Source organism: Mesocricetus auratus, unplaced genomic scaffold (genome assembly GCF_017639785.1).
Source record: "Mesocricetus auratus isolate SY011 unplaced genomic scaffold, BCM_Maur_2.0 Super-Scaffold_100010, whole genome shotgun sequence".
Taxonomy (NCBI): Eukaryota; Metazoa; Chordata; class Mammalia; order Rodentia; family Cricetidae; genus Mesocricetus; species Mesocricetus auratus.
The window spans coordinates 22,376,856-22,402,039 of NW_024429194.1; the positions used below are offsets into that span (position 1 = coordinate 22,376,856).

Consider the following 25,184-nt stretch of genomic DNA (forward strand, 5'->3'; position numbering starts at 1 on the left):
CCACTTAGAGAATCTCCAAACAAAGAAAGCCACCAAAACCAAACAAACAAAAACAAAACAACAACAACAACAACCCCAGCTGTGAATTCTTGGCAGCTACTGCAGCTCCCTCCTCTGAAGTCGCCAGTCATCCAAGCCCCCAAATAAAGCACTCAGCTTTTGACCATCCTTGGGCACAAATCCAGCTTGTGGTAGACACAACCTGCAACCTATAAAGTCTCTCCGCTTTTCGTTCAGGGGTGTGTCTTCTCTGGCCTCTATCTGTGGGACTGGAGAATTTGTCCAGGAGTTGCTTTGCTCAAATAAACCTGTTGTTATACTTTTCAATTCAGCTTGTTCTGACTTACTGCATCGGTGGAGAAACCTGTGGGAATGGGAGCAGAAAACCTATTAGTGCTTAGCTAGCTTTCTCCTTTTTAGGTCATCCAGGATCCCAGCCCAGGGAATGGTATCAACCACATCCAGGGTGGGTCTTCCCACGTCTATTAGCGGAATCAAAATAATCCCTCACGAGGAAGCCCAGAGGTTAGCATGTCTAGATAATTCTTCCTAGGTGTGCCCACAGGTTTGCCTCTTAGGTGGTTTTAGATTCTGTCAAGTTGACAATATTAACAATCACAGGGACCAAAATTTCAGCCCTGAGGCCAGGACTTGCATACTATTTCCTAAAAACTCTAAGGAAGCCAGACTTGATGCCTCCCCAGGAAACAAGCACACTAATACAGGAAGTACTCACACCCACGTGGCTCTTTGCATACAATTGGCCAGCGGGAGTCACTCTGGAACCTAGTTCAGGAGCCACTGCTTGCCTCAGCTAAGGGCCCTGTTGACTTCCTGATAAACCACCTACTTCACCACAGAAGGGAAAGAGGTTGGAAACATTTCTTCTTCTCAGAAGTTTGCTGTTCAGTTGAGGGAATCTGTCCATATGCATCTCCCTAAAGTTGCTTTCCTAGAAAATAACCAAACCTATGTCCTATGGATTGAGTCATGTCTCTTCCTGATTCATATACAGAAGCCCTAGTTATAATTGTATTGACCATGAATAGGTTACTACAGATTTTGTACCTGAGTTGGAAGTATTTGCAGTTACAATTTACTCTCCTTAACAACCAGTATTCTGAGGCTATTTGGGAGCTTATTATATGTCACTTGGGATTAATAATCACATTATGTAAAATACTGGATTTCTTCAGTCTTCTCTCACACATACCCAAGCCCAATAAGAATTAAGAGAAAGTGTTGCAACTCTTTCTACATTCAGTCACTGGGAGTCAATAGCTAACAGGTTAGGAAAGCTGTGGAAGGTAGGATCTGGTGTTTTCAGGGCCATTGCCTTCTGCCTTTTGCTTTGTCATTGGAGTCTGATGCCAAGAGGCACAGTAAATTAAATGGCAACAAAATGTGTTTTGCAATCAGCAAAGAGCAAAGGTGCCTTTAAATTTAGCATTCTGACTTCATTTAAAATTTTTTTTTAAAATTCCGGCACACAGAACATGCTGTGAAAAAGAAATCACAGAATGACACAAAACAACCTCCCCGTCATCTGGGAGGCTATATTTAGAGCCCTCTCTAAATGTTTCTGCACCACTGGGACTGTGGGAAAGATTTTCCCTTTCATTATGCAACATTATGAACAAGAACCAAAAATGTAAGACAGCGAGTTTTAATATTTTTTGTTAACACCATATTGTTGAATGGTGCAGCGCCAACAGCAAAGGAGAGCGGGCACAGAACCTGCTGTCCATATGCTGCAGGATGAATAATGGCATGAGTGGAAACAAGAGACAGAGGAGCCTGAAAGCTCTGAGTTGTGGGCTGGGGAGATGGTTCAGTGTGAAAAACACTCATAGCACAAGCATAAGGACCTGTGCTGGGATCTACAGAACCCATATCAGAGCTGGGCGTGACAGCATGTATCCGTAAGACCAGTGCTGCGAGTGAGAGGGACCAGGAAGATCCCATGCACTCAGAAACAGCAAAATTCAGATGCTGTCAGAGACCTTGTCTCAAAAAACACCGTGGATTGAGATTATAGAAAGATATTGAAAGTTGACTTCTTGTCTCCCCATGTGGACACAAAGGTGATCACGTACACATGCACATGCCCATGAACACACACACAGACACAGATACACACTCACGCAGTCTGATATACTACCTGGACTCTGAAATACAGAATTACAAGATGACTCAATGACATGGAAATAAGGCTAGTGCTCCCAGGTGTGGAGCCTCTGAGGCTTTGAAGGCAAGGATCACAGAGAAAGGCTCTAGAACTTTCTGGACACAGCACTGAGAGCCACTCTGTAGCTTATTTCCTCCAGTCTTCCCATGCAGGATTCTGAGGCATATCTATTTATTACCCTTCTCACGAATGGCAGTCTCAGAAGGAAGCAAGCATCATTAATGCTGAGGTGGGGTCCGAGCCCAGGTCTGGCTTTCGTTTCCTCACTTTACCTCAAATATGAAACATGCATCTGGCAATTTGAGAAGCATTTTTTTAAACAAACGAAATAACATGCCCAGGTATCCTAGAAGGTATAGAATACTTGCTGAAATTCAGCTTCCCAGGTACCACCTAGACCAAGAGAATCAACTACCTGTCAATCATCCTGGCAGGGCCTAGAAACCTACATTTAAACAGATTCTTTAGGTAATTTTATGTGAGGCCAAGTTGGAGTGGTCTTTTTTTAGCCCTGGCATTGAACCCAGAGCTTCATCCACAGGCAAGAGCTCCACCACTTAGCTATAACCCCAGATCCCTTTAAGCCCTGTTTATTTTGCAGCAGAGCCTCATTAAATTGCCCAGGTTGCCTTTGAACTTCCTCTGTAGCCCAGGCCCACCTTGAGTTTGCATTCTCCTGCCTCAGCCTCCTGGCAACCAGATACTGCTGCACCCAGCTAAGGAATTCAGAGGAAGCCCAGAAGACAGAGTAGCTGCCCTCACGCTTCATAGATGAGCTGGAGAGAGCAGCCCACGCAGAATGCACGCAAACCTTTGCATGACAGCAAATCTCGAAACCCCAGCCTGGCTTCCACCTGGCGCTCAGTGTACTTTTGGGCCCTGCTGCTTTGTGATCAGGTGGTGTTTACTTGAGGAATAAAATCTTCATATTAACATAAGCAAAACATAATTAGAAAAATCTGTTATAAAAACCATGCTGCTTTCTAAGCCAAATCTAAATGACTTTGGGAGAAGGCATGCCAGGAATTCTGTTTTGTTAGCTCATGTAATTACAAATAACTGCCATGCCAATCACTAGCACTGTCTATTTTCATTAACTGTTTGGACACTTGTCCTCTACATGACACCCCTCCCACGCTCTAAATATCTGTATAGTTTGAGAGCTGCCTTCAAAGATGGTCTTACTCATCTTTGTAACAGGTTGTGTTAGCTTGTCTTCACTTATAGAACTCTCCCCCTCTATGAATTCTCGGCACTTCTCAATGAGCTCTGGGTGCAGGCTAGCACTCAAGAGCACTATCCCTAACTAGGCTTCCTAGCCCTCGGGATTCTGGCTGAGTATGAACAGTGGCTGCGTCTTCAATTCTGCCTGTCTGTTTCTCACTTTCTCTTTCCCTCTTCCTCTCCTCTTCTATTTGTCGGTGGGAGAAACGATAGGTTCAAAAGTTGGTTGTTATAGTTTTCCGAGAGAATGTTGTCTTCTTGTAACAGGACCATAGTTGTTATGAAGTAACAGCCCTAAGGGATGGCAAAAGATGGGTTTTAGGTAGATTGGGGGTGCGGGAGGGGGCTAGAGAAAGATTTCTAGTCAGTCAGCTGACTGAGGAATTTTCATAACAAAGATGGATCATCGTAGCTGGGTGGTGGTGCGTACTTTTAATCCCAACACTCAGAGAGGCAGAGGCAGGCGGATCTCTGTGAGTTCGAGGCTGGGCTGGACCGACAGCCTCCAAAATAATACAGAGAAACCCTGTCTCGTAAAAACCAAAAAAAAAAAAAACCCAAAAACAAAAAAAACCCAAACAAAAAGATGGATAATAGTTATTTGTACATAGCTGGCTGTACAGTTTGGGATATAGCAATCATTGCCCAAAACTCTCAGTGAAGTCTGCTTGACGATGCAGCCCTCTGCTGGTGGCATTTGGGAAGGGAAGGAAATGGACAGGGTTGGGCATGAGGCAGAAAAGGGTCAGAAGACCAAACTTAGGGAAGAGATGGGGATGTGGAATTGGAACCCAGTGGAAGAGACACAGCACACCAAGAGCCCCCACATCTTGTCAATGAACCCACGTGTGAGAGAGTCCTCTACCACTGTGCTCCGTCACCAGTTCAAGAACCCCCACATCTGAGTGGCTGCCCTAGAGACAAAAACATACACCACAGCGTATTTACAGTGGATATTGTCTTACGCAAGCAGAGACTCATAAGCTCAGCTTTTGTTTGCACTGCCAGGACAACGTAATCTGACAAAAGTGCCTTGAAAGGTTTCTTTTGGCTCTCAGTTTGTGCACGATGTTGGGGAGGTGCAGTGGCAGGAGTGTGGGGTGACATTGCCTCCAGAGCCAGGAAACAGGGAGAAAGCAGTCTGAGGACTCAGCCCTCTCCCTTCCTGCTTTCCCACTGAGCCTAGGACCCCAGCCTAGGGGATGGTGCCACCCATATTCAGGGTAGGACTTCCCTCTTCAGTTGAGCTTCTCTGAAAACACCTCACAGATAAATCCTATGAAATTCTTCATGGAGTCCAGTTGACACTGAAGCTTCACCGTCACAATTATCTAACGCTATTCACAACCTCCTTATCCATCCTTCACTCAAATGTTGTCAGAATATTGTGTCTGTATTATAAACCCTGTTACAACAATTGCTCCATCTTATTACATTTGAGGGAAATTCTGAGAAAAAGTTATTTCTATATATCCATTTCTTCCCTTTTTCAGGGTTCCTCATTCCTGAGTTTCTACCCATTGCCACATCCTAAGGCCAACGTTCCTCTCTATTTGCTGTTGTTTTATGTGACATGTTTCTCTATGTAGCCCTGGCTGTCTTGGAACTAGCAATGTAGACCAGGCTGACTTGAACTCTACAGATCTGCAGAGATCCATTTGCCTCTTGCTTTCCCAAGTGCTGGACTTAAATGTGCCACCACACCCGGTTCCTTTAGCTTTGTTTGTTTTTTTCAAGAGGGGGTTTCTCTGTATTGTTTTGGAGGCTGTCCTGGAACTCGCTCTGTAGACCAGGCTGGCCTCGAACTCACAGAGATCTGCCTGCCTCTGCCTCCTGAGTGCTGGGATTAAAGTTGTGCGCCACCTCCACCACCACCACTCTCTTCTAGATTCACATCTATAAAATATAACTTAGCAAATGGTGCCGTCTCAGCTTCCACATAGTTCTTTTTGACGTAAAGACAGAATATGAGTGCAGTCTGTGGTAGATTTTATTTACCATCTCTCTCTTTGCTTGCCTCGGGTTTATGTCTTCTGGATTCAAGGTGGTAGTACCTCATTCCAGATTTGGAAGCATGGTACCCTCCCTTTGGGGGGGCAGTCAGAGGATAGCTAATCAAAATCCACACAGAAAACCACAAACCTACTCTTTGGGGATACACTTTCACTCAAAACTCTTGTTAGATGATCAAATTGGATTGGGCATCTTATACCATTGTCTGTTAAACTTGCTGACCTTTTGACCATGGAGCCCTATAATGAGAGCTGTTTGAGCCACTATATCTGTGTTCTTCCCAGAAGGTTTAGAAAAGGTCCCCAGGTCAAGTGCCAGGGACAGGGTGGAGAAGACACTCATGTAGGTCTCCCCTCTTCTGTCACTACCTCTCACAGGTACCTCGATGCTCTTTCAGCTACCAGCATCCTGGTTTAGATCTACTCTGAGTAATGGGCCTCTCTTGTGCCCGCACAGATCCTACGGCTCTCCGTACATCTGAGCACTGGTTCCTACAGGACCCCCGGCACCCCAGCACCTCCTGGTATACTCTCCTGCTCCCATTCATCTTCTCATTTCACCACACTCCATGCTACTCCTTCAGAGACTGTGCACCTCCTTCTGTCTAGAATGTTCTTTCCTGGGCCTTCCAGGTTGGTTTTTCTCAAGAGACAGAACCTATCCAAAGAGAGGGCCCCCCTTCACAGATGTCCGTCTGAGCATCCAGAAACCTCAGCCTGTAGACACACAGCAGTAGCAGGAGGGGCTGGTGTTCTGTGGGCAAGCGTACTGAAACTCTGTCTATGGTGCTACTGGTAAGTGGAGCAAACCCACCAGTGCCTTACACATATCACACGTGGCTTTCCTGCGTGCTGCCCTTCAAGCTGGAGGGCTCTTGCCTGCCTTTTGGAGCTAGCTTTCTGCTTAGACCAGGAGAGCTAGGACCAAGCAGCTCCCAGAGGCACCCCCTAACATGGCCCTCTTTGGATGGGGTAATAGGTGTTTCCACATGCAGTTGTCCCCCAGACAACCCAGCTGTCCCCAGCAGTCACCTACTCATGAGGGCATTCCCTTCCTTACCTCAGGTCTGCCTCCTTGCCCTTGAATCTGCTTCACCATCTGAGCCCAAACTAATGAGACAAGGACAGATTCCCTGGCCTAAAATCAGCCACCCTGACAACTGGAGTTACTTCCTCCTCCTCTGCTACCTCCTCTTCCTGTGTGTGTGTGTGTGTTGCTTGTGTGTGTGTGTGTGGGTAGACCTATGCATGCCACAGAGTGTGTGTGGAGGTCAGAAGACAACTTTTGGGAGCTGGTTCTGACCTTCAATTTAGTTGAGGCATGACCTCTCTTGTTTTGGCTGCTATGGTTCATACACACTGGGCTATCTGGCTTGAGTTTCTAGGCAATTCTCCTGCACTTTCTGTCCATCTCTCAGTAGGAGTGCTGGGACTACTGCATCCAGGTTTTCCTTCTCTCTCTCTCTCTCTCTCTCTCTCTCTCTCTCTCTCTCTCTCTCTCTCTCTCAACAGGGTTTCTCTGTGTAGCCCTGGCTGTTCTGGAACTTGCTCTGTAGACCAGGCTGGCCTTGAACTCAGAGATCCACCTGCCTGTGCCTCCTGAGGGCAGGGATTAAAGGTGTGCACCAGGGATCACAGGTTATGCATCCAGCTTTTTACATGAGTTCTGGGGATCCAACTCAGGTTGTTGGGCTTGATTAAGAGAATTCTGTTGGAAAACACAAACTAAGGTGTTAAATCCCATTCTGTCTGACCCTCAGCCATGACCATGTCCTGTCCCATGGTATTCTCAGGCCCAGTACAAATGGATGATGGAGAACAGGAGCTATGCATATCAAGTCTAAGATCACTTGAATGAAGAACCAATGGGTGGGTCATCTATGAGCTGAGAGAGAAATGATAAGCTTGGAGCAGTCACTAACCAGGGCCTAACCAGATATAGATTGTCAGTGCTAGACTCCACGTGCCTGTGTGCAGAGCAGTTTCCCCAGAATGGGACCTTGCCAGGTAAATGGGAGGGTGAGACCAGATATTTGCATCATAAAAGGTCTCCCTGTTGGAGTGAAGGCTGCTACTGAGCTCACTGCCTCACAGAAAGCTTCTGGGTCTTTCCATAGCTGGGTCTCCATGGAAATTAGTTTGCAGAAAGGAGCTATTTTAAGGACAAGCAAAGACAAACCTGGTAGGCTGGGGTTAGGGAAGATATCTGTGGGAGAGAGCTTTTCTCAGTGACTCACTCTTTCTCTCTTATCAGTGGTTAGAAAGCCACAGGAAACACTTGGCAGAGGAGTAAAGTGGCTGCCCATCGAGTCCCACAGGTGGCCTGACAGCCCACTGCCACCCTCTAGATCCCTTGCATGGCGCTTAGAAGCTGATACATTCACACCAGAGACCATTATCATGGTAACAGGAAATCTGGGCTCTGACCAGCTTCATATAGCCAAGCAAAGAAGGGAAGATTTGCTTCTTAAAAGACAAAGTGACTGTTGATCTACAATTTTAGGGGTGATGGGTCATTTTAAGGGTGGGGCAGTTTGTGAGCAAAGCTTCTTAACTTCTCATGGGACTCATCGAAGAAAACTGAGGTGACAGAGGGCTGATATCTGGCTTCCCATTCCTCTGCCATAGAAGGAGGAACTGAGTGTTGGAGGGTGGGGGTAGGATAGAATCGTTAGCAAAAGAGACAACTAGCGTGGGTTCTGGGAGACAGTGATGGCCCAGAGTCCACAGAAGGTGGTCAAGGAGCTCGGGGGTGTGTACAGGGCTAGGAGGACGAGATGGAAACTTCAGTCCTTGTGTCTCCAGCTTCAAGCATCAGGCAGCCCCAGCGACCATCCACATGCAAAGGAGGAGGAGGAAAAATGGGTGAGGATCTGCACTGGTGACTAGAGCTCAGGGTGAAGGGACAGGAAGCATACATAGGTCCTACCTTCTGCTTGTCCTTGAGCCCACAGAAATGATAGCATACATAGGTCCTACCTTCTGCTTATCCTTGAGCCCACAGAAATGATAGCATACATCTACCTTCTGCTTGTCCTTGAGCCCACAGAAATGATAGCATACATAGGTTCTACCTTCTGCTTATCCTTGAGCCCACAGAAATGATAGGGGAGGCTGCACATCCACGGAAGGAGATAGTTGTTATTCCTTGGATAGGCAGCTGCAGGTGCCCCACATAGCAAGCCAGCCCATTATAATAGCAGGAGGTGTCCGGTGGGTCAAAGGCAGTAGGGTCCTGGCCCTCAGCTCTGGGGTCACAAGCGAGTGTGACCCAGGGTGAAGCCCCAGGAAAAGGGAGGTAAAGAACAGCAGGGTGGAGCCTGCCTGCACTCCCTGTGTGCCCTCCCTCTAGAATATCAAGGTACCTTCAGCTATGCCTCTACTTGGCTCTTGGTCTACTGGGTCAGAATGCTGGGGCGGGTGGGGGGTTGCTTTACTCATCTGCTGGGTCAGAATGTTGTTGCCTAGAGATGGGGGTGAAGTTCTTTGTTGGAACCAAGTAGTGAATCTGTAGAGACATTCACCTAAGTAGAGGTGAGGAACTATTCTGGAATATTCTCAGCCTTGAGTCTACCAGTCCACAAGGACCATCCAAGTAGGCAGTGAGTAGTTTACTCAGGGCCTGCCAAGGATGCAGCTCTTTGGATCTCTATTTAGAGACCAGGCCTTGGGTCTGTGAGCAGGAGAGATGCTAAATATCTCAAGGTGGAAGGAATGGTAACAGGGGCCATGGCCCCTTACAAGTGGTACCAGTATCTATGCTGGTCTTTGACTGGAGGCTATTCCCTAACCTGTGAACCCATGTCATTGGAATGGTTTACATGGGCGTATTGTCCCTGAAGTAACCAACGCTGGTAAAAGCTAGGAAGAACTTGTGGGCTTTTTGGTCAGCCAGTGTTAGAAGACACTTGTGGAGGTTGGGTTGCTGAAGGACATTTGGAGTCCATCACAGGGATATGTATGGAAGTAGTTATGATGTCCACCCATGGTCATGTCCATGCCCAACTTCAGACTGTCTCCATGGTGAGAATACTATTTTCTGGCCATCGAGAACCCTTAACTGCCTCCTCCTGCTCCAAAGTCTCTCTGCAGTGGTTAAAGCACAGGGACGAATTGTGGCCCTGGAGATCAGGAAGATGCCACACAGTCAGGAACCTAGTTAGAAAGGCACAATTTATTGGTCACATAGACTGGGACACATAGGGAATACACCTGCTTTCCTGCATACTCTGGATCTGGTTTCCTACATTGATCCTGATATTATCAAAAAGCAAGACAAGAAAAGACATCATCATTCCATTCTCCTGGTATAACAAGGACACAGGGGGAGTCACACCACATGGGAAGAAGAGGCTGCACTATTTCAAGAGCCTGGGACCAAGGCTCCCCTTCCTTGATAGCAGGCTGGAGCGCTCAATCATTGGGACAGTGGTAGAGATTCTCCCTCAGTACATCAGAAGTGCTATGGGGGGTTTGGGGGGTATGCTTGGCCCAACTTAGGGTATGGCGGTAGCTGCCCACCTATAGTGGCACAGGGGGTATTGGGCCATAGGCTCAGCAAGGGTCTGACATGGCTGGTTTAGGTTGAGGCCAGATCTCTTCACTGGAGAGTTGGAGCTGATCTCTTGACTCTGGCAGACTGAAAATCTAACCGAAACCAGGCAGATCTGGGCTGTGACAGAACTCCAACCTTAGCTAAGGCAGCTTGTATCTCTGAAGATAGGCAGGGCCGGGCTCCTTGTAGCCTCAATTACCTATGCAGACTCTTCAGGTCCCTGCAGTGGAGCCTGGCTAGCTCGAGGGGTTTGCTGGCTCTTTTAATGCTTTGTTTAAACTTCTCAGGACCTACCGCTTGGGGTTGGTGGGTGTGGGCCCAGGGTTCAGGTTGACTGAAACCTCAGCTCTGGAGGCCAGCCTGACAAATGTTGGTAAAGCACTTAACACAGCACGTGGCACCTGACCATTATTATTATTAATATTATTATTATTAATATCTTCGCCCTCAGACAGTGTCTCAGTTCCTTTCTTTAAAACGGCGACTGGAAGGCAGCCCTGGAATCCAAGTCCTGAGACCCAGGTGTGGCTGCCTGTTGGCCATGTGGTTAAGTGTTTTCCACCCAGCTCCGGCATCTGCCGCCCAGTGTTGCAGCCAGCACACTCTTGGACCACAGAGAAGTGAGGCCCTTCCTGAAAAGTACACAGCCTTGGACTTGAAGCTGGGCAAGAGGAGCTAGCAGGAGGTCCTGGGAGAGGCATCCTGAGAGAGGCTTTGACCTGCTTTGTGCTGTTCTTCGGGGCTCCCGTCACCAGCAGCAAACCGAGGCCTTCACTGTAGGATGAAAACAGAAGGGCTATCAGCCTTGCCAGCTCCAGGCCACATTTGACTCCTGTTGTGGAATGTTTTACTCTTTTGGCTTTTCGTTCTTTAGGTCTTTTGAGAGGCCCACCACCCAGCTCCCATGTGAATCACACACGGAGTCTTATTATTACTTATGACTGCCTGGCCTTAGTGTGGCTTGTTGCCAGCTAGTTTTTCTTATCTTAAATTAACCTGTCTGCTTTTTCTCTCCGGGCTTTTATCTTACTTTTGTATATCTTACTTTCCTTCTTACTCTATGGCTGGGTGGCTGACCCCTGGTGTCCTCCTCTCCCTGTTCTCTGGCTGACCCCTGGTGTCCTCCTCTCCCTCGTTTTCTTCTGTTTATACTCTCTGCCTGACAGCTCCGCCTATCCCTGCTCCTGCCTCTCTATTGGACATTCAGCTCTTTATGAGGACCATGGGGTGTTTTAGACAGGCACAGTAACACAGCTTCACAGAGTTAAACAAATGCCGCATAAACAAAAGTCATACACCTAAAAATAATATTCCCCAACAGATCCCTAGTGCTGTGGGCTAGATCAGGTTGACCTGAAAGTATACTTAGAACACTGTCCTGATTGTATTATATGCTAATTCACATGTTATATGCATATACTATATATGACATAGATACATGTTACACAAAATATATGAAACACGAATGATAGCTGATAATGAGGTAACAGTGTATGGCATAGTCTATTTATCCCCATAAATCTATACAGCAGATGCCATCAATATCATCTTTTTACAGATTAAGAAGGCAAAGAGCTGGGCAGTAGAGACTTGGGATTTAAATCTGACACAGAACTGCAATACAGCATTTGTCTATTGTGTAAGGCCCTGAGTTTGACCCTCAATACTGCAATAAAATACAATAATGGGCCAGGTGTGTTGGCAAAAGCCTTTAATCCCATCACTCAAGAGTCAGAGGCAGGCAGATTTTTTAGTTCAAGGCCAGCCAGGACTACTGTCTCAAAAAAACCAAATCAAAACAAAACAAAAAACAAAAACAAAAACAAACAGAAAACAATAATAACAATACAATAACAGAACAGCCAACAGTCTGGTTTTAGAGCCTGTTCATTTCTCTTGTGGCCCTGTGGATTCAGCGAAGGCTTCATGGAGACTTGGTGTGTATTCCACCACCGAGCTACAACCTTAGCATTCAGCTGCTGTTGGTTCTTAAGCCAGTGTCTTGTCATTTAGCCCAGGCTGGGCTTGAGCACCTGGTCCTCCTGCATTAGACTTTCAGAGTGCTAGGATTACAGGGTTTATACTATGTCCAGTCTCAACTGCGATTTCTCTCTAAAGCGTTGTTAGCTTTGCTCTAGAATAAATAGACTCTATTGGAAGGGGATATTCTGTCTGAAGTTTCTAAAATATAAGGAATGTTTTAAATCATATATTACTTAAGATGATAAAACTGGGCTGGAGAGATGGCTCAGCAGTTAAGAGCACTGTCTGCTCTTCCAGAGGTCCTGAGTTCAATTCCCCGCAACCATTTGGTGGTTCACTAAATGGTGAGATCTGGTGCCCTCTTCGGCCTTCTGGGATACAAGTAGGCAGACCACCGTATACATAATAAATAATTTTTAAAAAGAGGATAAAACTAAAATATAAATGACCTAAATTCCCATATTTTAGAGAGCTAGATGTCTATCCACAGCTTCCCCCCCCCTCTCAAGAATCATTTGCAGGTGTTGTGTAGGACCAATTAGGGGCACAGAGGTGCCAGGTTCAAACCCCAAGTTCACACACACACACACACACACACACACACACACACACACACACACACACACACACACACACACGGCTCGACGCACCTGCATGGCAGTTCTGCCAAGTAGCCCCTCCTCGTGGCGGTGCTTGCCGTGGTGGGGGAGTTCCGAGTTGTCTCGGTAGTCTCGGCCTTTGGAATGCTGCAGCTGCAGGACTGCAGGGCTCTTGACTGGCAGGGGCGGCCGTGGAGCTGGGATGGGAGTCGTCTGTTGGCTCATTTCAGACCTGGAAGGCTTGATAGGCCTCTTGACTGGCACCGGGGCTTGCGAACCGGCTGAGGTCTTGGGCTTCCCTTGGTTTTTGTCCCCACCGGGTATTCTTCCCTCAGCAGAGGAGGAACAGGTAAAAGAGCGCATCCGGGGTGTGGGGCCAAAGACAGGCACGGGGACCTGTTTGCTTGTCCCCTTGATACCCTCCACGTCTTGGGCTTTGGGGAGCAGTATGCTGGGCGGTGAGATTCCTGGGTCTGGACAGGGCGGGGGCTCCTTCCGCAGCATCTTGGGGGACTCCTGCTCTTTCCTGGGCACCAGCTTAGGGAAGGAACTCACAGACCCATACAGGGGGTTCTCAAACATCTCCGGCTTCGTCAGCTGAAGGCACTCCTGTAACAGAGCTTCTGCCTTCCCCAGGTCGCTGGGTCTGGAACATGGAGTAGAGGAGAGGAGAGTGGGGAGGAAACACATTCAGAAGTCAGGACTTTCATTTAGGGATGATAAATATGGTCTGGAACTAAATATAGTGGTGTTGGTATAACATGTAATATACTAAATTGTTGATTTTCCAGGGGATAATTTTACATGAATTTAATCTTGATATATATATGTACACATATATACATATACATATATATATATATTAAACACAGGGTCTCACAAATGTATCTCTGATGGAGATCTGCCTGCCTCTCTATCTGCTGAGCCTTGGCATAAAAGACATGCAACACCATGCCAAGCTAAAGACATAGTCCAGGACAGCCTCATGGTCCTCCTGCCTGCACCTCTTCAGCATACTTTACCTGTTCATGTCACTATGACTGGTGATAATGTCTTAAAATCAGCACACAAAAAAGAGATGGTAGAGCTGGGTGTGGTGGCACATGCCTTTAATCTCAACACGGGAGACAGAGGCAGGTGGATCTCTGTGAGTTTGAGGCGAGCCTGGTCTACATGGGGAGCTCCAACACATTCAGAGCTACATAATAGAGCCGAGAGAGGGAGGGAGGAAGGGAGGGAGGGAAGGAGGGAGAGAGAGAGAGAGACAGACAGAGAGACAGAGAGAGACAGAGAGAGACAGAGAGACAGAGAGAGACAGAAAGACAGAGAGACAGAGACAGAGAGAGAGAGAGAGGACAGAGGTGCAGAGAGAGGATGGTATTGTGACATTCCAAGTTTCTCTGTGATCTCAGAGGCAACCTTAATTTGTTTGAACCAGAGCATCCGTGAGCAGGTGGGCTATATCTGGAGATTTGTAGAAAGGGTAATGTGGGAAGCCACCACATATGTGTGACATGCTGCTGTGATACAGCAGAGCTGCCATGCCCCACAAAACAAGCCCTGGGCTCAGAAGCCAACAGTGACAGTATTCTTCCCAGGGGCAGAAAGCTTTCCCTCTGGAGGGCTCTGGGAAGTATGGTTTCTGTGACAATTAGTCTCAGTTGTCAACTTGATGAGGTCTGGAGTGACCTGGGAGACGATCATCTTGATTAGATAATTATGTGGGAAGATTTACCCACTGTGTGTGTGTGCATGCATGCACGCATGTGCGTGTGTAAAAAAAACCCACAAGGCTTGGCACCTCACTATCTACTCGGCTGTAGACACAGAGGGTGCAGGGGACAGAGCCAATGAGATGGAGCCTAGAAAGTGTTCCCTCCAGCAGGGTGCTCAGGGTGCTTCTGCCATCCTTAGGGGGAGGTTAGGAAAAACAGATTAAAGAGCTTTAGTCTCCTGAGTACAGGTAACAGAGAACCAAGCCTTTATCTAGGTGACAGAGTCCATTCTGTCACAGAAGACTCTGGACACCAGCCAGGGGCCCATAGAGGCTTATTTCTCATCACATAGCCTTGACCTTGGACAGCAGTTGTTTTCACTGGCCAAGATTGAAGTGTTTCCCAGGAAACGGCACTTAAACCCTTAGCTCTGCGGGAGTGGTGGGAGGACCTTGAGGTACTCTGTTGTCTCTACTCAGGCTGAGCTGGGTACCTGGAGCGGCAGGTATGGGGCCTTCAAGGATCTTGCTTCTCATTCTCTCCTTGGTGAGAGGCAAGCTTAGAACCTTGTCCTGTGGGGTCCCGAAGGATTCCTACCCTTGTGCTGTCAGGGTTGGAGGAAACATGTTCCCACCACGCTCTGTTCACAGTGTGAAGCGTGAAGTGACTCTACCCTGGGAACCTCTGAGGACGACACCACAAACTTCCATTTTCTTTGTTGATGTTTCTAGCTTTGCTTCCTGGGGTTACTGAAGAGATTGGTTTTGTCAAATGAGCAAACACCTCAGTACCTACTGGATGGAGACCTTGGTCCTAATCCCAGGGAGGGGTACTGAGGCCAGCTCTAGACCTAGCTAGGTTCAGGGATGTGCCTCTCCCCTGCTCCCCTCTTTCAGCAAGTAACAGCTAAGGCACGGGAGTATCAGTGCCTCTCCAGAGGAATCCCAGGCAGGCCTGGCATCGGCCTTTGACTTGGAGGGTTGGGGGAGAAACTCGCTGGGGATGATGCCCAGCATTGGATCCCGACTACCATTAGTTAGCTCCACTAAGGAACTGAAGTCCAGAGGAGGACAGAAAAGAAAACAGTACTCAGGAAAGAGATGTGAGAGCCCGTGTCCTGACAAAGTGCCCAAGGTAGCGGAGACACGTTTGTGTCACTGTTAACTGGGCCCAGATGTCTCTTGGCCATCTGTCATCCTGTAGGAATGAGATCCCCACCTAGAGTTTACCTTAACTGCTTAAGGACTTCATCCCTGGGCTGTGTGGTTCTTCCTCCTAAACCAGTGTTGTCAGTCCCTCTGCAGGGTGACAGCTCTGCCTTCATTTGGATTTCTAGTCCCAAATTATTTATTATTTTTAAATTTCCACCAGAGAGTTATATATGAGAGCATGGACTGTTTTTTGTTTTGTTTTGTTTGTTTTGTTTTTAGAAAAGAGAGAGATTTGGGGTAGGTAAGGCTTCTACACAGAAATGCTCACCTCTTTCCCAGAGACCTCCAGGAGTGGAGGATGCCAGAGGATGTCATTGGTTTCAGAAATGTCTTCATCAGTAAATTCAGGTCTTTTTGTTTGGTTGGTTTTGGTTTTTGGAGACAGAATTTCTCTGTGCAGCCTTGGGTGTTTTGGAACTCTCTCTGTAGACCAGGCTGGCCTCAAACCCACAGAGATTCACCTGCCTCTGCCTCTTGAGTGCTGGGATTAAAGGTTTATGCCACCATTCCCCAGCAATAGTAAATCCCCTCTGATTAAAATCAAGTTGAACCAATTGTTTAGACAAGCAGTTGCCAAAGCGGTGGGCAGAACCTATTACAACTCTGGTCTCTTCAGGCCACAATCCTTGGGAGCCCCCAGGGGGCGCTTTCGAGCAGGAAAACACAATTTAGGACACTAACCTTGCCTCCTGCACCCTGGAGCAGGGGCCCCTGTTGGCTGTGGAGGATGAAAACTTCTTTGGAGACAGAGGTGGCTGAGAGGGAGGAGTGGGAGGACCTTCTCCCCTTCCGGGCCCCAGAGAGGAGTCCTTGGGTGGCTGGTCGTAACTCCAGGCTGTGAGTTGCTGGTCTGGGGATAGGGTTGATTTCCCATGCAGGGGCTGTCCGAAGGGCCCTACACCAATGTAGTTTGGATTGATGATCTCATTGACACCACATGCAGGGACCCTGTAGGAAGATATGGAGGCACGTCTGAGACCTCTTCCCATCTCGGTTGGGAGCAGCCCCAGGAAAATGTTGCTCGGCTTCTCAGCCACTTGGTACCTTCATTCCTGGGGCACATTAATTCATTAATTCATTTTCGTATGCATGTAATGCAGTAAAGAGAAACGAGATCAAGGAGAGACGAGTAGGAAGGTTGAGACCCACTAGGCAGAAGGTGGCCGGAGAAGAGCCACTCAAGGTTGCTTTTGAATTGAAATTAGGTGACATGCAGAAGAAAGAGTAAGAAGGATGATTCAGGCAGTGGCAAAGGTCCATGCCAAGGCCCAGAGGTCACAGCAACAGAAATGAAACTAGGAAGTCACAGATGGGGACCTTTGACCACACGCATTCCTGGCCTCCATCTTTTGCCCTGGAATTATTCAGTAATCTGTAGTTCCTTCATCCTCCACTAGCTGGTGGTAAGACCCTTGGCCACGGACTACACTGTATTTACACTGGCGTCTTCCTGATACACAGTAGGTGCTCATGAAGGGACAGCTGAGCTGAACTGTTCCAACAAGGAAGAGACTCCAAGCTTCTCTCACAGTCAGGCTGATCTCCCGAAAGGAAGGGGTTTGAACTCAGGATGTAGGATTGAGGCAGGAGAGTGGTCCCCCTAGGCCCATAGTACTCCTTCTCTGATCTTGGCTTTCCTGTGCCCCACCTACTCTCTCCTAGACTCTGGCTCACACAACCCGGCTAGTTGTAGCGCCTCTTGGCAAGGTTCATCTACCTGCCAGCAGGCTCCCACTGCCTCATGGGGTCATGGCTGGTGAGGTTCTTCAGGCACTTCACTCCACTGGACTCATCCCTCTCTGTCTTCACAAAGTCTGGAAGAGAAGGTTTGGGGAAAAATATGTGAGGGCCAGGCCACCACATGGGTTAGAAATGCAAAGTGCTATCCATTTGCAGGCCAAACCTGGGAAGCAAATACAGGGAGAAGTATTTCAAGCAAGATTTTCAGACTTCAAAATCCTTATGCTTGGTGATTGGTTAATGATGTCTGCCATGGGTCCAGAAGGAGAACAGGTACTTACGACTTAGTTGTTATTTGGTGAAATATTTCTAAATTGTTAGCTTAGGGACAAGACAGACAAACGTTTCTTGTCAGATTAGAACAAAATGAACACTACTAGGTCATCCCATAAGAGTATCTCACATGCAGAGGTATCTGTTATGGGACTTAAAGGGATTCCCAACTTTATTTCTGAATTTGGCACGTGATTGCTAAGTGATGACCACTGTTAGTATTTAGGCATTTGTACTAGTCTGCCTTTCGAGTTCTGACAAGATCCACCCTCAGCTGCTGCCACGGAAAGTACCACCTGTGCCTATTTAATATGTTCCCTTTTAAAAGGTCTCTGCCCACCTCCCTCCCTCCCCCCCCCTTTCCCCCTCTCTCCCCTTTCCCTCTCTCTCTTTCCTCTCTTCCACTGCTCCTGTCCCAGAGGTTGGTCTCCCCCCTCCCCTTCCCCCTTTTACCATCCATTTCCCTTGATAAAAGACCCCTCTGCTTGAACTCTGTTGCATGATGTCTTTCTCTCTTGAGCCACTTTTTAAAATCACAACAACCACCATCTCTCTAACCCACTGTCCTGCTAGAGAAAATATCTCTCACAGGGCACAGGGGGGTCACATGGACAGAAGCAGTGGTCCTTGGTGAACTAGAGCCTTCCCTGACATGGGGAGCCCCACTCCCCTGTGTTGTGAGTTCTACTCCTACTAGTTCCATAACAGGCAGGCAAACACTGTGCCCACCAACTCCTGCTTGGCCCTGGGTGAACATTATTTTAGCCACTTCCTGATTTTGTAACCTTTGCCCAGTCACCTAGGCTATCTGTGTCTCAGTTTCCCTATCTACCAAGTTGAGATAATCATACCTGACTCACAGGACTGTTGTGAGAGATAAATAAGATGCCTTTGTTTTTCTTCTCGTCAAAGCCATCATTTCACTACATCACCCAGGCTAGCCTTGAACTCATGATCCACCTGCCTCGGCCTACAGAGTGTCAGGGTCCCAAGTGTGCACCACCATGCTGCCCTAGAGGCTTTCTAACCAATCATGCTCTATTCTGAGGGCATGGATCACAGACCACTTGATAGCTTTGCTGAGAGAAGTACATGCCCATCCCTAGTGCAGTGGCCTCTGGGAAGCCCGGGAAGGGCTGGCCTACCGTAGAGCTTCTCCCTCATCTTGCCCTGCGACGTCTGCAGCTTAATCTCCCCTCTGAAGTGACCAGTCATCTCCCCGTGGTGGGTGAGAGGTGTGTAGATGGGAAGCTGGGTCTCTGTGGTCTCCAAATGAAGAGCAATGCAGCCTTCACCTGGGGGAGAAGAGAGATGGCATCAGCACGAAAACCATGGCATGAGACAGGCATGGAGCATGCCTGGAGATTTAGCTGTAGCACCGGGAGACAATTCTTGAAGCAATCAGCCAGGCATGGATTAACTGACAAACCCTTTCGATCAGTGCCTTAGCAACATGGGGCAAATGTCTCAAGCCTCATAGGAAAAAGAACTCTATACAGATCAATGTGGAGAGAAAAATTAAATCCTAGAAAATCCATCCAAGAAACAGCATTAAATGCTAATCTTATTGCTGTAGGGAAAGCTCACATCTCAAGGCTTGAAACAGTATAAGAAATAAAACCAGATGAGCAGGTAAGAGCATAGGTCAGTCTAAAACATCTATACAAGGAAAAGTCTGGAATGAAAGAGAGACAGGCTGGAGAGCTGACTTGGCAGCAGGGAGTGGCTGCTGTTCTGTACCTAGGTTTGAGGAGCTGGCTGGGGGCATAAGAGAGGCATAGTGGCCTAGGAAGATGAGGGTTCAAGTCACAGCTCAGATGATGACTGTGTGACCTCGGCAGGTCACTTGACCTCCACGAGCCTCAGTTTACTTGTTTACTCACTGGGAAAACAGAACCTGCCTCTTGAAGTCTTGTCAAGATTAAATTACATAGTCCCTGTAGCTCACCGAGCAAGACAAAGAGGGAGGTTGCTGACAGTTGCGCCCAGAAGTCACGAGGAGCAGGGAGGGATGGTAAGCCATGAGGAAAAGTTCCTCCGTAAGTCGAGGGACAGAGGAAGAGGCAGATCATGGTAGGATGGCATATATATATATTTTTTTTTAAGTTTTTTTTAAAAAAGATTTATTATGTATGAGTGCTATCTGCATGTATCCCTGCAAGCCAGAAGAGGGCACCAGATCCAATATAGATGGTTGTGAGCCACCATGTGTTTGCTGGGAATTGAACTCAGGACCTCTGGAAGAGCAGTCAAGTACTCTTAACCTCTGAGCCATCTCTTTATCCCCCACCCTTTTTTTTTAAAAGATTTATTTATTTATTATGTATACAGTGTTCTGCCTGCATGTATGCCTGCATGCCAGAAGAGGGCACCAGATCTCATCATGGATGGTTGTGAGCCACTATGTGGTTGTTGGGAATTGAACTCAGGACCTCTGGAAGAGCAGTCAGTGCTCTTAATTGCTAGGCCAGACAGGTTTTCTTGGAAGGCTGAGTCATCACCACCACCTTCAGGTGGGAGGCTGAGGCTAATAGGCAGGTATGGTTTCTGGCCTGGGATGCTTACCGTAGGATTCATCACTGTCAGAGGATTTGATGCTGATCAGGATGTGCTGGTCCAGTAGATACTCGGGATCAGAGATAATAGGCTTTAACTGCAGAGGAGGCACCAGATTAGAGCCCACAGGACAGGTGGGGACAGTGGATGTGGGTCATCAGTCTTTGATGTTAGAATACACAGGAAGATGGAATTGGAGATGTTCTTTCAACCAAACTCAGCTCTTGACTCTCCACGCCCATGAGAGCAGGTACAGCCCATTGCTCAGCCAAATGAGGAATAACTGGCCACCTGCCCCAGCCCCAAACTTGGTTGAGCTTCCAGGCCCCTTGTCCATAGTCTCCGTTCTTCCTTCCCTCCTTTGCATATTCTAGGGGCCAGGGGAACGACTGGCAGCCAGGTCTGGAATGAAACCTTCAGTACCATCCTTCCCCTTCAGCGCCTCCAAGGTCTGCAGCTGCATATAAAGAGGCCTGCTCCCCATGGGAAATGTGTCTCCTTGCCAAAGACCCTCAGTTGGGCTTGAAGTATCCCGAGGTTTGCTAAAGGTGAGGCTTGATGAATGACAGACTCCTGAATGTAGCACTGCCCCCAACTTCCCGCTGCTAAAAACTGCTCAGAGATATCAGGGACAAAGCACAATGGCAGAGTGCTTGCCTGGCATGTGCAAAGGCTTGAACTTGGTCTCAGGTACTACAAGCGCCAAGTAAACAATAAGAACCAAAGGGGAATGGGCATACTAGGGGCTGAAAACCGCTTAGGAACACTGAGGTCACTTAATGTGCCTTAAACCACTTGAGAACAAAGTCTGAGTTGACCTCTTTGGCCTTGGCCTTGGCTGGCTACAGCCTGGCAGACATGCTGCAGGGGCACACTGGCCTCCACTGCTGCCCCCGCCTCCTTCTCTCGCTGAGTTACCTTTGGAAGAGTCTCTCCAAACCGCACCACCAGCTCGCCTTCGCTTCCCTCCTCGTTTTCCCCTTCCTGACTCTTGACAAAACCTGTCGGAGAATCAGAAGCTGGTTTCGCAGACCACAGAGCAAGGACCAGACAGAAAAGACTCTTGAGGGTTGCCTTCCTTGGACCGTGGAAGACTGTCTTTCTTCCGAAATCTCTACGGCCCCAGCACCATTTAGGAATCAGGTTAGCTGGGGATTCTGTTTTTGTTCAAGGCATGGTCATTTGCCAACACAAGTCTAATTATTTTTAGGAAAATCAAAGAGATCCCCCCTCCTTTTTGACTTTTCTTCGCAAGATACCAGGCAACAAAGAAGTCATCACACCACAGGCAAGAAGATTGGGAAACATGACAGCTCATCCCACGCCACTCAAGATAACAGCCTTTTGAAATTCTAATTTAAGCCTCCTAATATGCTGTTTCCATAGAAATCTATGCAAATGTCTCGATGGTTTATTTAAAACACCCGCACAAAACCCCTCATCCCTGTTGGAACTGTTTTGACCCTGCCTGCTGAGCTGGAGCTTCAGGATGTTATGGTGAAGTTGGTACTATCCCAGGGAAGGGGTGGGTTGGGTTGGAGAAGGAAGGTATGGAAAGGTATGTGGGGGCAGAATTCTGGCTGGCAGTATTCCTGGGCCCTAGAAGCAAGGAGTCCATGCCTGTTTGCAGAATTGGTTCATACCCTTCCCCTACTATTCTTGAGGCCATTCCAGGGAGAACTAGAAAGCATGTAGCTATCTTGCATGGGAGTCTCAGACAACATGCTTGGAGATGTCATATAGAGAGAATCCTTCATAAATACAGCGGGTGCTCAACATGGCCACCGGAAATGGAACTGTTCATCTCTATCTTGCTTCCAGCCACAATGAGACCCAGAATGAACGTGGGAAGGACAAGGTGGCCCAGGGCAACAGCAGGAAGGCAGTAGCAACTGTTAGACCCTGTCTGATCTCCAGAGCTCTGGGGATTTGCCCAGGGCAAAGCTGAGTAAGAGCCCAGCTTGGTGGAAACTCAGTGGGTAAGAGTCTGCCTACAGAATGTTGACAGTGAAGCCAGGGACAGAGGGGTCAGTACGCTAGTGGCTGCCCCTTTCTCCAGGGCTGAGGCAGTGGAAACACAGACCACAAAGGTAGAGAAGGGGCCTATAGCCATGGGTGGGCATCCCACCTATGCCTACTTCTGTGAACCCACTTGGGCCCATCCGTGAAACCTCATCAGTGAGGGGTGGATTATTAATGAAAAGGCACTTATGTGAAAGAATCACCCCTAAGGGTGCTTTTAAGCCACTTACTCTCTAGGCAGCTTGAGTGGAACTCCAAGTAGAACTTTGTCTGGGATTTGGTCTTCAGTGTGGCATAGCATCCAAGGAACTCGATCTGCCCTTGGCTGTCCACAGTACCAGGGCCTGGAGCAGGGGAGACCAGGGATTTATCTGCACACTGTACCCACCTACGGAGGTTTCTCCCAGCTTCTCTCTGTCCATGAACCATGCTGGGCTCCCTCTGAGGGTCTAAGGATGGAGAATGTCCGGGTGGAAGGAGAGATTTTCCTTAAAGTTTCATGACTCACTGCACAAGCTCAGCATCCCTGATGATGGCCACAGCCTCTCTAATCTGTCACAGGCTGGCCATGCAGAGTGCAGAGCGGAAAGAGTAAAGACAGCAAGGTCCCACAATCTAATCTCAGTTTTGCCAACAAATCTGTGTGGCCCCAGTCAACCCCTCAATCTCATCTGTCCCTACTAATTCTCTTTCCCTCCCTCCCTGCCTCCCTCCCTGCCTCCCTCCCTGCCTGCCTGCCTGCCTCCCTCCCTTCCATCCTTCCTTTATTCCTCCTTCCCTCCATCCCTCCCCTTCCCCCCTCATTCTTTAGCTAGATAGTCCAGGCTTGCCTGGAACCCACTACATAGCTAAGGCTAGCCTCTAACTTGTTATTCTCCTGCATCAAGTTCTCAGTTGCTACGGTTAAAGGCATAAGCCAACAGGCCCAGATTTCCCCACTAGTTCTGACAGAAAGTTCATACAGCGATTTAGAGGTTCACCACCCAAATCTGCTGTTTTGAGTCCACAGCAAGGGAGATATGCCCTTACTTCCTCGGCACAGTCATGTCCAGTCCTTACTCTGGGCTCCGGGACTTGCTGGCCTTCATCTAACATGTTCATAACTGTGCTAATTTATACAACCCAAACTAGTTTCTATTATTGCTTTTGTTTTATAAGACAGAGTCTTATATGTACCCAGAACTGGTCTCAAACTCACTGTGTATCTAAGAGCCTGTTGCCTCTGACTCCTAAGTGCTGGGACCAAAGGTGTGCACCACCACACTCAATCTTGAATTGGTTTTAGGCAAGTGTTCTGTCTTCCCGTATAAATTCTAAGCCACTTGAGAGTAACCACCTCTGAGCCTGTCAACCTTCCTTCTTTCCTTTCTCCTAAACCCCACAGCATCTTGGCCAGAATCTGCTTAGACAAATGTTCCATCAAGGCTCAACACTGGCAACCATATTTTTAAGCATCTGCTGTGTACTGAGTCCCAGCAGAAGGAAATGACGCCTGAAAATGAAGATGCTTTACCCAGTGACAGAGGGAGAGGTGACAGAGGCTACTCCAGCAGCACTGTAGAACTCAGAGAAGGGGGCATGGGTGTGAACAAAGGGGGAGGTGGAGCCTAAAGGCCAGCAAGGTAGCAGAACAAAGGTGGCCAGGAGACAGGGCAGGGGTGGAGACGTGGTTGGAGAGGGAAGGTCACATCAGACCCACAGATGTTTGATCCAATGGTAGAGAGAAGGGCATCCCGGGAAGACCATGGTTTTATTTCATGTATGTCTCTCAGCACAGAGAGCACAGAGTGAGACAGTGAGTGTTCTCTGCCTTGTTTAGGTCTCTCACACCCAGGATCCCTGAATCAGTCATCTGCTGCTCTGAAGTAAAGAGTGGTTACAAGATAGTTTCCTGATCACCTAAGACAGGGCTGGATAGACTTGTTTTAACAGGCTGCCACAGCCCCTCCTGTGACAAGGGTAGCCTGGCATCAGCTTATTCCAAGTCTCCCAGGACTCTGCACCCCATCTCCATGATTTTCACCATCTCAGCCTACTGTGCACCTACACTAACACTGGCTTAATATTTTCTTTAATTAGAGCCAGTTTTTAAACTTAGATGTAATTAAATAAAATATGCCACAATTGGAGGAAACTGAAGTACTTGCTTATCCAGAAGAGATAGATTCAAAATACACTAACGTACATATATTATCAGTAAATAAATGTTCAACCATGTGTCCCCAGTCCAGAATCTTCTTTGGTATTAGACAACCCATACCTTAGTAAACACTGATTTACAACCTCCAACTTTTAATTACCAAAATGAGTCTCAAAAGTAGGATTTCTGGGTTGAAACTGGCCTGGACAGGAAGAGACCAGGTAGGCAGACTGTGGGTGTGTGGGAAAGAGGGACCTGTATCTAACATGGACATTGGTAGCTGCCCCCAGAGAATTAAATGCCTCTAGGGCCCTTGTCTTTGGGAGAAACAAGAAAAGCTGATGCTGCCCACTACTTACCATTCTTGGAGACGAATTGTGATGTGACCCCTGCTTCAAATGTGGCAAAAACGGGGCTATGGTCACTCGTCATGATGTCACTGGTACTGCCTGCAAGGGAGAGGAGGTATTTCTAAGCAGGGATGGAGGAGGCCTTCTGGCCAAGGTATGGCTGCAAACCCAGTGCAGGGACAGGCTGGATGGACCTTAAGCTGGGAACCCTGAGTTCAGGAAGCAAAGATGCCTGAGCTCGCCTCTCGGGTCAGGAGTTGTCACCATCACCCTTCTGACAGCCAGTGGACCCCAGATCTGATCAGGTTCCTCAGTGTAGTCAGTTGATACCAAACAGCAGAAATGAGCTGTCCAAATTCAGTCCAGCTCAGAGAATTCTGAGCAAAGGATTCAGTGTTTAAAGAACTGGGATTTAGGGGATTGTTATGCAGCAAAAAACAGGTGCTACAATGTTAATAGCTGGAGGAAAACCCAGGCTCCAGTCCTCCCTTTAAGGCTCCCAGTGCTCCCTCCCCTTTTGTTCTAGACATGCATTCGCTTTTTCCTTGGCCTCCTTCTTGGCATCCTCCACCTCCAACTCCTTAAACCCTCTACTGTGTCCTCTGGTACTCAATAG

The 25,184-nt window shown here is 47.9% G+C and overlaps 1 protein-coding gene and 1 long non-coding RNA gene across 2 annotated transcripts in view; one reads left to right on the forward strand and one right to left on the reverse strand.

The window, feature by feature from the left end:
- The first annotated feature begins 7,521 nt into the window (after nucleotides 1-7,521).
- Nucleotides 7,522-10,518, forward strand: LOC121142760. The gene is made up of 3 exons (XR_005879845.1): nucleotides 7,522-7,606; nucleotides 8,230-8,289; nucleotides 10,431-10,518. It is a non-coding gene; the product is annotated as an uncharacterized LOC121142760 (long non-coding RNA).
- The window catches only part of Inpp5d (inositol polyphosphate-5-phosphatase D), a 103,448-nt gene continuing 87,844 nt past the window's right edge, over nucleotides 9,581-25,184 (reverse strand). The window contains exons 19-27 of the mRNA XM_040753083.1: nucleotides 24,578-24,667; nucleotides 22,309-22,422; nucleotides 20,975-21,057; nucleotides 20,066-20,153; nucleotides 18,646-18,795; nucleotides 17,205-17,301; nucleotides 16,169-16,435; nucleotides 12,613-13,207; nucleotides 9,581-10,753 (exon numbers count right to left, since the gene is read on the reverse strand). Of these exons, the coding sequence (XP_040609017.1) occupies nucleotides 10,751-10,753; nucleotides 12,613-13,207; nucleotides 16,169-16,435; nucleotides 17,205-17,301; nucleotides 18,646-18,795; nucleotides 20,066-20,153; nucleotides 20,975-21,057; nucleotides 22,309-22,422; nucleotides 24,578-24,667 (1,487 nt within the window). The 3' untranslated portion in view covers nucleotides 9,581-10,750. The remainder of the gene's footprint in view (nucleotides 10,754-12,612; nucleotides 13,208-16,168; nucleotides 16,436-17,204; nucleotides 17,302-18,645; nucleotides 18,796-20,065; nucleotides 20,154-20,974; nucleotides 21,058-22,308; nucleotides 22,423-24,577; nucleotides 24,668-25,184) is intronic.